Source organism: Oryza brachyantha, chromosome 4 (assembly GCF_000231095.2).
Source record: "Oryza brachyantha chromosome 4, ObraRS2, whole genome shotgun sequence".
NCBI classification, from domain to species: Eukaryota; Viridiplantae; Streptophyta; class Magnoliopsida; order Poales; family Poaceae; genus Oryza; species Oryza brachyantha.
The window spans coordinates 6,087,800-6,102,632 of record NC_023166.2 but is presented as its reverse complement, the minus strand read 5'-3'; the positions used below and the strand labels follow the sequence as shown (position 1 = coordinate 6,102,632).

Here is a 14,833-nt window from a genome sequence, read left to right as displayed (position 1 = left end):
AAATTGAAGTTGATGGATTTTTTTCATCGTATTTTTCACCTTTGCTTTTAGATCACTAAAAACATATAAAAAATTGATTTTTGTTTATAAATAATACCGTTTGCTTTTTTTTTTTCTAAAAAGTATAGTAAAGATATGTTGGAAGGCCATGCTGATGTCGAAAACGTTAATAATCATATAACTGTGAGATAAGTATTCGTTAGGCTTGAGTTCGATGATAACGGTGATTTGGCCGCGCTCTTGTTTGAACAATGTGATGCAACAGCTACGAAACTCATAATCACATAATTCCGTCGAACACATGGTGATTACTTTCATCGATTAAGGATTATCATCGTGGTAATCCTCTATAGTAATACCGCTACAATGAGTCCTACGTCTCTACATGTCCATCTGTCGGTGTCTATAATAATACTAATAGATAATTTTGAATGTACAAAATCAACTTGATTTTACTACATAAGCCAGTTTGGCAGCAGGAAACACTCAATAACCCAACGCGCGAATCGCATACACGGGGATCACCGGACACACCACCATCGCCGCCGGCATCACTGGCACAAACACCACCGGGGCAAACTGCACCATCGCCGGTGTGTCTCGCGAGCTGACGGGTGCAGAAGCGGAAGTTGCACCGGCGGACGACGACGTCGCCATGAGCGCCGGGGACGAGACGCTCCGCCGCATCCCCTGGGTCGTGACAGTGTCACCACCTGCCGTCGGAGTTGTATCATCCGCCGTGTCGCCGTCCCCGTCTTCCTCCACCAGCGTCGGCAAGAGCGGCGACGACACGCCCCGCCTGATCAGCGGCGCCGCGGCCGCGGGGGCGTCGACGCCGCCGAAGAGGAACACGCGGATGCGGCCTTGCTTGGGGGTGGAGGTGATCACCGCCTCGTGGAAGAAGAGCAGCGACACGAGGGTCCACAGGTCGCCGTCGCTGGACACGTCGCGGAGGCCGCCGCCGAACCCTTCCCCCGGGAGCGCGTACCGGATGCGGACGTCGGGGCAGCCGGCGAGCGCTGACAGCCGCGGGCGGAGCTCGGCGAGGCGTTCGGACAGGCCGACCCTGACGATCCGGTGAACTCCCCCGGCGTAGTACGACGACGCCGCTGATCCGTCGCGCTGGATCATCTCCCCGCCATAGCTGACCTTCATCCTCACGGCGGTGCCCCCCGACGACGTCGCCATAGCCGGTGAAGACGCGGTGCGGGGCATGCCATGTGTCAGAGGAGCAGCACAGGCACCGCCAGACGCCGGCGTCGTGTCGCCCTCCTCCACCAATGCGGGTAATGCTGGCGACGACGACGACGCGGACGCGCCCCGGAGCGGCGGCGCGGGAGTCCTCGGCGTCGCGTCGATGCCGAACAAGAAAAGCCTGACGCGGCCGGGCTTGGACACCTCGTGGTAGTAGAGCTGCAGCGAGACGAGGCTCCACAGGTCGCCGTCGTTCGCCACGTCGCGGAGCCGGCCGAGACCCTCCCCCGGGAGCGCGTACCGGACGAACACGTCGGAGCAGCCGGCGAGCGCCGCCATCCTCGCGCGGAGGTCGGACAGCCGCTCGGACATGCCGACCTTGACGATGCGGTGGGCGCCCCCGGCGTAGTACGCCGCCTTGCCGTCGGCCTGGACGATCGCGCCGCCGTAGCTGATCATAATCCTCACCGAGGCGCCGTACTCGCCGGCGCAAGCCATGGACGCCGGCGCTATCTCTCGCGCGCGCGACGGGTGGATCTCGCAGCTGCGTCGGGACTCAGGCGATCGATCGGGAACGATGGAATGGATGATCAAATGAGTTCGTCGCTGGTGGAATCCTAGTTTTATGGAGCGCGCGGCGTCTCCGACTCCTAGTTCGTCTCCAACTCCGAGTCCGACTCCGATGGGGAGGAGGCCATGTCCTTTGCCGGAAAGGATTCCAAGAACTCGGACGCCATAGGCCGTACTCCATTGCAGAATGAATTTGAGTCCATTTTGAGGCGGCGGGCGGTGTTCGACGGCCGGTGCGGCACAACCACGCAACGACGGAGTTGGCGCCGGCGAGGCGACGAGGGAGAAGAAGATCTTCACGGTGAGAGAGATTGCACTTTCTGTTGCATTTCACTAAATATTTATAAAATACTAACCCCGTTTTATATTGTAACACTTTTGTCCTTATCTAAATTTATCAATGGATGAATGTATATAATTTATATATATGTCTAAATTTATTAGCATCCATATAAATCTATGTAAGACTAGCATTGTGAAATGGAGGGAGTAATCAACATAGTAAAATAGTAAAATGATATATGATATTTCAGTGTATAAACATGTAAGATTGGATTTAATTTGTATGAGCTGCAGAAAAGACTGTTCTTTTTATTACAAGATGATAAATTTAGATATGTATGTTTGTATAACGATATATCACATATTAATATATTTTATTAACTTTTTTTTAATTTTTTATAACTATTTATATGATATACAACAATGAGAGGATATCCTCTCCAGAGATTAGAATTTATTTCCAGTGAATTTTACGGCGCAAGATGTCCAGTTCTGGACAACAAAATTTTACATCTAGGTGCTATTGCACCCATATTTTACATGCAAACCCCAAATAGTTATTAAAACGTTTGAAAAAAAAAATACAAGCACTAATGTTATGGTTCCAGTCTATACAGTTATACACAAACATTTACATGCTAACTATATATTTTATCGAATAAAACCAAACAGCTAATAATACGTGAGCAGGTGCAAAAAAAAAACTCTGTTTCAATTCTCACTAGTCATTACTCACTAACACAGTTAATTAATCATCATTGAAAGAAAAAAAATGTCACAGCCTCTAACATTAAATCCAAATGAACACAAGAAGCCCAGCCATGATCGCCCCAACACTTGCGCCGGCCACCACCCTGCCTCCCGCCGACGTCCTTGTTCCGTCCGCCGCCGCGTCGGCCGTGCCGTTTCTCTCATTTGACGGCGATGTCGTCGTCGTCGGCGTGTCTACTACAGCTGCTGCAGGAGCGATGGGATCGTCGTCGTAGTCTGACATTACCGTAGCAGCGTCCGTCCCAGACGCCGGAACGGTCACTTCGGAGGTTGTCGTCGTCGACGAGCCGTCGGCAGTCGCCGCCGGGGAATACGGCGGAGTGCGGCCGCTGCCCCCGCCGGAGGAGGAGAAGGAGGAGGCTATGCTAGGCGGCACGATGGGGGCGGTGAGCTGCATGACGGAGAGGTTGTACGGCCGCGACGCGACGACCTTGACCAGCTGCGAGCTGACCGGCGCGCCGGGCTCCGCGGAGCCGAACGCCATCTGCTCGTCGGCGGGGCTCTCGGTGTAGTTGACGAGCCCCGCGCGGCCGGCCGCGGGGAGCATCGTGGCGAGCAGCGCCGTCTTCGCCCTGATGCCGTCCAGCTTCACGGGGTCGTAGTAGTCGAGGAGCACCTGCACGGCCAGCACCTTCCTCCGCGCGTCGTCCGGGAGCGACGTGATGGCCGCGGCTGCGGAGTCGTCGACGACGAGGACGGTCACAGCCTGCCGCCGGTTGATCTCGCCGGCGAGCCCCGTCTGCGAGAGGAGGCCGTTGAACACGGCGAACTCCGGGAACTCGTCCAGGATCTCTGTCACGTTGAACTTGAAGGCCGCCGCCGCGGCCGACGCGAAGGCGAGGGCCACGACGAGTCCGGCGAGGGCAGCCATGGGCGAGGCTGCCATGGTTGCTTGCTGAGCTCCGTGGATCGAGGGCAGCCGTCACGTGGAGGGAGATGGCCGGAAATGGAGAAGATGAAATAGGGGGACTAAAGTTGGCGGGGCGTGCATGCATGGAGTGGATTAATGGGCGCCAAATTAAGGTTAGAGGTGGCTGAGGGTCCAGACACTTTGACCGAGTCTCTTGTGGGCCCATCTTAATTATGAAGCCATCCACAACGTTGTGCACGTGGGCTGGAGTTAGTGTCTTTATTCTATAAACAACCGGTTTGACCGTACACTGTAACGAGATTTTAATTAAAAAATTAATCGTTAACACATTATTTTATATATGGTTAATTGTATCATGTCATTATAAATTGGGTTAATTAGATTAATACCATTATAAATATATCGATTTAAAAAATACATTACAATTCACCAAATTATAAATTATAGGGAAATGCCATCTTCTACCCGTTGAAGGTCGTTGGACCCTCGTACAGACCAGCGTATTTTCGTATTGCCCGAAATGCCCCTGCTTCATCTTTCTCTTGTACAGAAGGCACGATGCCCTCCGGCCGCCGCCATTGCCACCTGCTCGCCTGTAATATTTCCAGCCGTTGCTGTCACCGACTCACCGGAGGACCGACCCAGTCGAGAAACTCTTCTGGCACCTCGCACAGAAGCTGGCCTAGCAGCCCTCGTCGTCGCGCTGCTGCCATCGGCTTCGCCCGTCATCGCCGCTCTCGGACTCCAATTAACCTCCGCGCACTCGCCGACCTCAAGGCGTTGCTCACCTAGACCCGATCTGTGTCTGGGGCGTCTTGCTCAACGCTCCCACGGGAGCCGGTGCCATCCTCAGATTGGATTGGCCCCGAGAGCCGACGCCGATGACACCCTCCTCAAATTGGATTGGGGCGGAGCTGATCCAATCTGATCAGGTCCTTCGTCGCATCGGGAAGGATGCGCTCGACGCCGGCGGCAACGCACGCGCCATCAAGTTCCTATCCTAGGCCAAGCGCCTCGACCGCTCCCTCAAATCGATCACCTCCTCGACCCTCTCCTCAACCAGGACGACATGCCCTCGCCCTCCTCGGCGGCCTCCTCGTCGTCGTCCCCACAGGCCCGCTGCCTCGGTCAATAGTAGCGGCATCAGAGGAAGCAACTGGGAGTGATGGCTTGAGAGAGATGAAGCAGAAGGGCAATGAGGAGGATGAGAGCCGTGGCAACTCTGCCAACGTGATGGCGTACAGCACCGAACAGATGGAGGTTGTGCCTTGTGCTCCCGAATAATAAACACACGAGGGTATCTTTGTCCATACGAAAAAATCAAGGTCATGAGTGGTCAACAGCACCTATTCAGGCGTAGAAAGTGGCACGAAAATAGTTTCCGTCTACTTGTAATGGCATATTTATAAACAGTGAATTTACAATGGTATTTTTCTAAACCGATAAATTTATAAGGGTTAATTCGTTCCTTACCACTGTAAATATGACTTCAGAAAAATGTCACCACAATTCGTGTATTCAGATGGGTGCCACCGTATTTTTTTCTAAATCATATCATGCCACTACCGTAACTTTTCCATCTATCTGCCTTCTTCCTTCCGTTTTCTTCCCTCTCCTTCTCCGTCAGACTCATCACCGCCTCGGCAGCCGTGGAGGTGAAGACGATAATGGAGCCGATGGCTCCGGCAGTGGAGTCGGCGACCAGCGGAATGGGCGGCGCGACAACAGCTTCAGAGACCAATCTGAAGGGGTGGCCGCCGCGGTAGACTGCGCCATCACAACGAGCCAGCCATCGCGCCACCACCACTCCCATCGCGGGTGTGGAGGGGGAAGACGAGGTCGTCGTCGTCATCAAATCGTTCGTCTGCACCAGATCTAGAGGCCAATGTCGATGCCGCCGTCACACCGCCCCTCCCCTCCCCTCTAGACTTCATCACCGCTGCGTTGCCCCTCTCCGTGCCGGACTCCGTCCACCGGCGGCAAGTCCGAGCGGGCTTGGGAGTCCGCTCACTGGCGGCGAGCTCGAGCGGGTCGGGTGGCTCTATCGGACCCCGTGAAGACGACGTCGGCCAGGCGGAGGAAATCATCCGGCGCACATCAGCATGGAGGCCGAGAGAGGAGGTTGAGACACGCTGTCAGGGAGGTAGAGACGCGTGGAGGCGACAACAAGTGCCAAGGCGGCGTCGCATAGTCGGAGTGCTGCCGCCTGCGGTGGCGATGAGGACAACAAGCAGAAGGGGATTTCTGATGCGACGCCCAACGATGGGGTCTCTATTGGCGAGGATGGGATTTTCCGGTGCGGCGACGTGATGGGGGAGATACGGGGGTGAGGGAGATGACTGTTAGAGACATAGATACATACGGTTAGAGATAACGGAGTCCAATAGAAATTCTAGAGATAAAGATAAAATCCTAGAGAGATACGATAGAATATTTATTTTATACTCCAAGTTTCTATCTCCTATGTATTCTATAAATACACCCATGAGAATCAGTGCAAATACAATCGAATACAACAGAATACAATAGATCATATGATTTCTCTTCTCTCTAATATTTCCCACTAGTATTAGAGCCTAGATCCTAACACTAGCCGTCGATTTTGAGTCTACGTCAGCATGCTCGCCGCCGACAAGTCCATCCAGCGGGAAGTCGACGAGGACGCCAGCCATCCGTTGTCATCGGCATCCATGCGCCAGCGCAGGACGCACGCGCCATACAGCACACTCCCGGTGACGGCTCCAGCCACTAGCGAAGCATGCATTCAACGCTTTCTTTTCACCGCACGTTACCGTGCATGCATTCAATTTCTTTTAATTAGCTAAGTAATCCCCGTATATTATCCCTAGATTAGATTATTCTTCCAATAATTAGTATTAGATCAATTTCCTTTTAGCCACCATCCTCTATAGATTAGATTAGATTAGATTCTTTTCTCTACAAAATCCCCAAATTATAGCGGCAGAAGCAGAGGTGCGGCGACATCGATCAACCAACAAGCAACAGACATCTTCACCAAACCTCCACGTCCGTACACAACATGCATCAATACACCAACGATGGTCTACATCAATATAGGAATAACACACCGCCGCTTCATCCACAATGATGGATATTCATCTCGCGTCATCTGACAGGAATCTCTGCAAGATGCTTCATCGACGACGGCATCGATCGCGTCATCTACGACGGCAAAGACTGCATCAACCTAGCATCACTACGGTGGTGACCTCATACACGACGTACGGAGTACAACCAAAAATTGGTGACCCGACATCAACGGCGTTCTCTGACATCTGCAAGATGACCCAAGGGCATTCTCTAACATATGCAAAGACGTTTTCAATGGCATCCTCTGACACCTACAAGGTGCCTCATCTATGATTGCAGCTCCGTCTTCAAATTTTTTTTCGCCTTCGGCTATATGCGGCTACATCAACTATCATGTCTACAACGACCATGGCTATCACATGATCGGCTACCTCGACAAAAATTACAACAAATCATCCTGGACAACTCCAGTCAAAAACGTCTGTGTCATTGATCTCATCCATGACACTCCCTCTATGACTGCGGGAGGGAATAGAGGAGAGAGACAAGGGACAACACAGAAGGGGACGTAGTCATCAAGGTGGAGGACCGAGACGATACAGAAGGAGACGCAGTCACCAAAGTGGAGGACTATCCATCAGACATGCAATCGATGATGGAGAAACAAAGAAGAAAAGACGATGAAACACAAGATTTCAAATCCAGTTGCAATCGTTCGCTTCGCTCCCGTTACGACTGAGGGGGAATGTTAGAGATATAGATACATACGGTTAGAGATAACGGAGTCCAATAGAAATTCTAGAGATAAAGATAAAATCCTAGAGAGATACGATAGAATATTTATCTTGTACTCTAAGTTTTTATCTCCTATGTATCCTATAGATACACCCATAAGGGTCAGTGCAAATACAACCGAATACAACAGATCACAATAGATCATATGATTTCTCTTCTCTCCAATATTTTCCACAATGACGGAGTGCATGGAAAAAGTGGGGAAGATGACGGAGTGGATGGAAAAAGTTACGACAGTGGTATGGATCCAATTTGGAAAAACTACGGTGGCACCTATCTGAATACGCGAATTACAGTGACATTTTCTAAATAGCCATATTTGCAGTGGCATAGAACGAATTAACCCTATTTAGTTAATATAAGTGTAAATTTTTAAATAGAAACCAATTAGTTTACCGGTTGGGTGAGTTTGAAAGTTCAATTGTGGGTTGAACCCATTTTTTCAATTCTGGTATTTATTGATCGAGATTCATGTTGGGTGACCTAAACGAAGTTTGTAGCCAACGTTGTTATATTTACATTGACGCTGGTTTAGTTTGATTCCAATAAACGGTTTAGGAGAAACGCTAAAAACAGTGCTGCTGCTTGGGTCGGGAACTGGTGCAACACATTTTGGTTTCTTTGCATAAACAAAAGTTGTAAAAATTTTCGGCCGATATTGTCACGCCCAGAAATTTACACCAAATTTCTGAACAATAGCATGTATTAAATCTCGGTCCAGGAATCAACCCGAGTACACACTATGACAAATTAATACACAGTTCCACGACTTAAAAACAAATAAAAATAATTATCTATCGAAATGCAGCGGAAATGGAAAACAAACTAAACCATCTAATCTTCAGCTTCAGCTGGCGATGACGGCTCCACACCACAGGCATTCTCGACGGCGGACTGAACCTCACTTCAACCTTGGGAACAACCTTCTTCCGACTTCTGACTCAGGCTCTGGCACTTGCTTTGGTGGGGGAAAAATTAGGCAAGGCTGAGTATAAACCACCGTACTCAACAAGTAACACCTAAGAGAGGGAGAATAATGAATGCAATAGGGTATCAAGGGATAGGCTAAGGTTAAATTGCACAAAAGCAGCAGCAATTTAGCAAAACAGTAGATAAAATAGACTGAAATAAAAGTAAAGTAACATTTAAAATAAACATCCACTGTCCAATGTTACACCACGCTGCAACAGGCCCAAACCACTGTCCAGCGTTACCCCACACTGCAACAGGGTCAACCCTCTGTCCAACGTTAAACCACGTTGCGACAGACCCAAACCACTGCCAACGTTACACCACATTGCGCAGGGTCAAACCAGTTCCAAGATTAATCAAGTTATTAAAGTGGTTCAACTAATCCCAGTGAATCTGTCAGTTCACCCAATAACCGCGGGCACGGCTATTCGAATAGTTTTACTCTGTAGAGGTGTACAACTTTACCCATAAGACATGGCTCCCAAGCATGTTACCATGCCCCAACGTATCACCATGATACCTCAGTACGAAAACCATGATAAGACCTTTCACCTAACCCTCCCTAGACAATCGCATCGCACTTCAGGTTTCACCACTTCCTTTACACCAAGTCGGGCAGTCCCCTCTTGTGCCTTGGTGAATCCGAAAGCAGCAGAGGCTTTCGTTACACCACGATTGCCCGTCCATACTCCATCACGCTCACCCTTGCCTTGATACGTCGAATAGGGACAAGCTAGATTACGAGTCTCACCGTTGCCCATTCTGGCTTGTGGTTAGTACGTATAAGACTTCCAGGGTTTCCTGAGAACCGGTCCTTAATTGTCGTGGGTACGACTTTCAAAACCATACACCCACAGCCCACCATAAGCAATATTTTAGTTGTTATTAATCCACATCGGGAAATTAACCATGATCACAAGCATTAAGGTTTATCAAGTCTAGCAGAAGTTAAATAAGAATTGGTGAGCTAGTTGAACTAAGCATGGCTAAGCATTGACTAACCCTAATTCTAGTCAAATTTACCCTGGGATGACAATAATAATTGGTGGGAATCAACGGATATAAAGGTAATTGCCCAATAGATAAATACAATAAATAGATTTGCATAAAACAATGCATGTTTGAATGTAAAGCGAGGAATTTTATAAACATAGGTTCAATATGATTAAAGAAGGGTGCCACTTGCCTTGCTTAGACCCACGAGAAACTTCGGCGACAACTTCGAGAACGAACGGCGCAGCGACGGGGTCAAAACCTACGACAAACAAGGCAAAACAAGCAAAACAGGCTATAAAACTACCGAAACAGAGAAAGAAACTATTCTTGGCATTTTTCTGGATTTAATGAAACTTGAATGGACCTAAACGGAGACTAGATGAATTAGCTATAAATTTTAGAAGATTAACTGTGTTTTCAAACTAAACAGAAAACCTTAATGAATTATTGCGCAATTAATTGGAGGAGCTGACGTCAGCGAGGAGAGAGAGAGGAGGCTGACATCCAGGACCCACTCGGCAGTGGCACAGCCGAGAGAGAGAGGGGGGACAACGACTAACATGTGGGGCCATGGGGAGAGCTGACAGAGCGGGGCCACAACACAGTGAGAGAGAGGGAAGAGGGGCCGCTGACGGAGTGGGGCCCACAGGCCAGTCAGGGAGAGGGACAGACAGGTGGGGCCCACTGCCCCAAGGAGGGTGGTGACCGGTGGGTGGGCCCCACCGGTCATAGAGAGGGAGCAGAGGAGGGGAGACGACATGCTCGGCCTCAGCCAAGACAGAGGGGACAGAGGGAAGGGCGAGAGGCGGCGGCGGTCGACGGCGAAGAGCGGCGACCGGCGGACGGTGGCGCGGACCGACGGGTAGGCGGCGGGTGGCGACGACCGGCGGAAGGCGCTGAAACGATGGCGCAAGGGAAGGGCGGCGACCGGCTCAGGGAGAACGACGACGGTGACACACGAGCACAATGGCGCTCCGACGACGGCGGGGTCACGTCGATGACGGCGAGGCGGGGGTGACGGCCGGCGGAGGGGCAACGACGATGATCGGAGTACGCGAGGGCACGGCTACGGCACCAGCTCAGCGTCCACGGGCGGAGAGGAAAAGAGAGGGAGAGGGAGGATGGCGATGGCTTACCGGCGATGGGGACGGCAGCGGCAAGATGGCGAGGGCCGAGGACAGGTGGTCACGGCCGGCACGAGGTAGATCGGCGGCAGCGATGGAGATTGCTCGGCGGCGCTAGTGTGGCGGTGCAAGCGTGAGCCGAAGAGGAGTGAGCGCAAGAAAGGCGAAGAAGGGCGGCGCTGCGACGGCGTCGGCACAGCGCGAGAAATGCACTGCCGCGAGCAACACGGCGGCGGTGTTTGACGGTACGGCACACGGCCGAGAGTGGTGGCAACGCGATGAGCGGTGGCGGGGCACAACGGGACGGGACGACGACACGACACGGGCGGTGACAGGAACACGCGGCGGCGCTCGACAGCGGGAGACGCGCGCGGCGACAGCGCGGGGTATAAAAAGAGGAGGCAGCACTACCGGTGCGGGCGGCGAGCGAGGTAGCTGTTGCGGGCGGCGGTTGCAGATATGATCGGCGCGGGCGGCAGATGTGGGGATGGTCGTTGGCGCAGGGCGGACGGCGCGCGGCGGTTAGTCGACAGGGGCGGGGCCTTGCGCCAAGATGTGATAGGGTGGTTACGCCGGCGCGAGTGGGGTGCGCGCGCGGTTGCGGCTGCACGACACGGTGCGGGAGAGCAGCGCACTGCTCGACGCGAGAGCGAGCATGCGACGAGCACGACAGAGGGGTGGAGAGGCATAAGGCAGCTCGGCAGGCGCACAGCGACGCTGGCACGGCGGCGAGGCAGGCGCGCAGGCGCAGAGCGGCGGTGCGCATGGCAGTGGCCTGGCGAAGCGGTGACGCAGCTTGGCGGCCGAGCGGCGGGGCGATCGGAGCGGCGACGAGACAACGGCGCGACCAGCGGACTTGTCGGCGACACAGGCATGGCGTCGCGGCACGAGCGCGGGCGGAGAGCGGCGCAAGCAGAGGCAAGGTGAGGCGGCAAGGGGTGGGGCCGACGGTGCGACGTGGAGCGCGGGCGGAGGACGGGCGCACAACGGCGAGCGACGTGGCAGCGCTTTGCGTGCGCGGCACGCGGATGCGGAGAAGGTAGCGCCCGGCAGTTGCGGCGCAGTGGTTGGCAAGCACGCGGAAAGTGGTGGCGGCGAAGCGGCGCCGGGGAAAGGAGGGAGGGGCGGCGCGAGCACGGCGGGCGGCACGGCCGAGTGCTCGAGGTTGAGGTGGCGCGGCGCGGCTAGCGGCACGCGACGCGGTGGCGACGGCCACAACGAGGCGGCACAGCGAGACGGAGGCGGGGAGGATGTGAAGGGCAACGACCGAGGTTCGCACGGCTATGGTGGCGGCGAGGCCGACACACGGCGTGGCTGTCACGCGCGTGAGCAGGCGGACAGAGGAGGGAGACGCCTCCAACAGGTGAGCCCCACTTGTCGGCGGCCAGGAGAGGGGGACGTGAGCTAGACTGCGGGCGCTAGTGGTCTATGGCCTATGGGCCGGCCCAGCGGGAGGGAAGGGAGGAGAGGAGGGAGAGGAGGCCGGAAGGGAGAAGTGGGTCGGCGCTGTTGGGCCGAGAGAAGAGGGAAAATGAGGAGTGGGCCGAGGGAGGTGATGGAGACTTTGAGCGCGCGTTGGGCCATGGCTCGGGAAATCACAAACAGAACATGTACTCGTAAAACAGAACTAAAACATGCGCGAATATAGATTCGCACGACGAATTAGGTCCGAAACGCGAAACCGTGCACTGTTAGCGAAACAACGACGGGAATTAGATGACCCGTTAAATCGAGATTTAACGACTCGCTAAACTGAAAACTAAACGACTTTAACGTAAAATCAATCTACACGTACGAAATTGAATTCTGCACCATAGATCAATCTCACGCTAGCTAATTAGATTAGAAAATCTAAGCAATTACACGGTAGATAGAAAATAGATTGATTCGCATGAGTAAAACGCATGCGAACCTGGCATTTGGTGGAGAGATCAGCGACGGATTGGCTGTTCCTCGCTGTTTGGCTAGAAAACCTGAACAATTAAACGATTGATGAGTTTGGATTAATTCGCAAGAATAAAATATATGCGAACCTGAAGATCGGGGGAAGGAAACCGACGGACGGCTACACTGCTACTGGACAGGAGGTGGCAGGAGGTGCACAAGAGAGGGACACGGGGAAAAGAGGCAAGGGTATAGAGGGGTATTTATAGGGAGAGCTAGAGATAAAACTAGTTATCCATTCCCTATTAAAAAGGAATAGATAAGGTTTTAAAGAGATAAAAATTATAGTCCTAATTGTTTGGAATTGATTTTACTGTGAGAGAGGAGGTGAGGGCTCACGGTTGGCGGTTGGCAGTTGGCAGGGGGCAAGATGAGCATGCGGCACTGCATGGGGGTAGGGGGAGTACGTGCGACCAACAGGGAAAAAAAGGGAGATCGCACAGGAGAAGGGGTTCGGCCAAGGTGGGAAAAAAAGGAAAAAAGAAGAAGAAAAGGGAAAAAGGGAGAAAGGAAAAAGGGAAAAAGGAAGAAAAAAAGAAGGAGGAAAAAAAAGAAATTGTCTCTAATTTTACCGATTTTTATTAAGTTTATTTAAGCAAATTTTACTGACTGCAATTCAAATATAAATCATGTTAATAATTTAAAATGCTTTCGGGATATTTTAGAATATCCAAAAAGCTTCCAATTAATTAAATTAATTTATTACACTACTTTTCTCCTGAACTTTAATTAACAAATTATTTTTAATACATTATTTAATTAATTCTTGGTTTGGTTAAAACTCAGGTATGACAGAAATGCAAAACGGTATAATTTGTCTCTTTTCGTTACACGGTTTGTGATTTATGTATATATGTATAAAATAATAAATAGATCGGTATGATTAGTTAAGTACAAGTATATGGTTTAACACTCACCAATGATGGTTTAATATTATTACTCGCAATATAAGTCTTTATAGAATTACCTAGATTCATATATACCCTAATGAATCTAGACATATATATAAATTATATATACATTCATCAATGAATGGATTTAGTCAAGATTAGGAAGACTTACAATATGAAATGGAGATAGTATTTAATTAATGTTTATTTAATTGTCTATTTATTCTCTTTTGCTTGTTTTTAACTGCTATTTTCATAAAAACGAGCGTTCGTTTTATTTTCTTTGTACATCCTTATATAATTTTTTTGCATTGATCGGTGACTTACTGAGTACAGAAGTTATACTCAACCTTGCATTTCTCCTTTTCATAGAAGCCGAAAGTGCGTTAGATGAGAAGTTGTTTAAAAATTAGATGAGTTGATACACTCAGTGCTGCCTGTAGAGCTATGCCGTTGCCATCGCTTCTATAAAAAGCTACATTAAGATTTTGTTTTTTACCACGTTGTTAAGACTTTATTTATTTTATTTGTTTATTAAGACGATATACCTATACTAAATTATTATATTATATAGTTGGCTGGTTTTCACTAGTTCTGGATTAAAAATAAATGAATACTACTGTATAAAAATTAATGCAAACTTCTGGACGTAAATAGTGGTCGGGACATCCACGACGGTCAGCGGCATAGGGCGGCGGTGGCAGAAGGGGCCGGCGGCGGTTGGAGAGATTCACAACAGCAACCGCAGTGAGTTGGGTTTGGGAGGGGAAGGGCTCCGGGGAGGGATCTAGCTGGGCGGGCAACGGCAGGGCGCTGGCAGCGGCCATCGCATCCAGCGGCGGCGGCGGCTGGAAGCGGCGGCGCGCATGTACAGCTGAAGTCGGCGCCGGCGACGCCTGCAGGATGAACAGGGTCGGCCTGCCTGGAGGGAGATGGGGCCAATAAATATGGGCCGAAAAGAGTGGGCTAAAAGGCCCATGCAAGAGAGAAGGCGTGAAAAAAGGGCAATGGGCCAAAAAGAACTCTTCAGCCCAGCTTAATGAAGATTTTTTTTTGAATTTTGAATTTTATTTATTAAAAATTTACATATTTAATTTTGTTTCAAAAAATCACAAAACTAACCTCGTGCCACCCCCTAGGAGGACGAAAAGGTGACATGCCAACCGACCCACTTAGCCACGAGGGACGGCCGGCAACGGCGGCATGGCGAATTTTCCATTTAGCCCCCCGTCGATGTCGCGGGCGCTGGGAATTTTTTGATTGAACCGCAGTTTGATAAGAGGATTTGACATCCGGTCTCCTAGATAGAAGAGGGAGATGCTGACCACTGAGCCAAGATAGTACTTGTGATTAAACAATTGCATATGTTATAC

General features: G+C 51.0%; 2 protein-coding genes across 2 annotated transcripts; both read right to left on the bottom strand.

Annotated features, from left to right (window-relative positions):
• Positions 1-407: 407 nt before the first annotated feature.
• On the bottom strand, positions 408-1,692 carry LOC102707305. The gene has a single exon (XM_006653176.3). It carries the CDS (start codon positions 1,690-1,692, stop codon positions 487-489), a length of 1,206 nt encoding a protein of 401 aa, XP_006653239.2. The 3' UTR covers positions 408-486.
• An 819-nt stretch (positions 1,693-2,511) lies between these two features.
• LOC102707025 (fasciclin-like arabinogalactan protein 14) lies at positions 2,512-3,788 on the bottom strand. The gene has a single exon (XM_006653175.2). The coding sequence runs from the start codon at positions 3,701-3,703 to the stop codon at positions 2,837-2,839; it is 867 nt and encodes a 288-aa protein (XP_006653238.2). The 5' UTR covers positions 3,704-3,788; the 3' UTR covers positions 2,512-2,836.
• Positions 3,789-14,833: the final 11,045 nt, after the last annotated feature.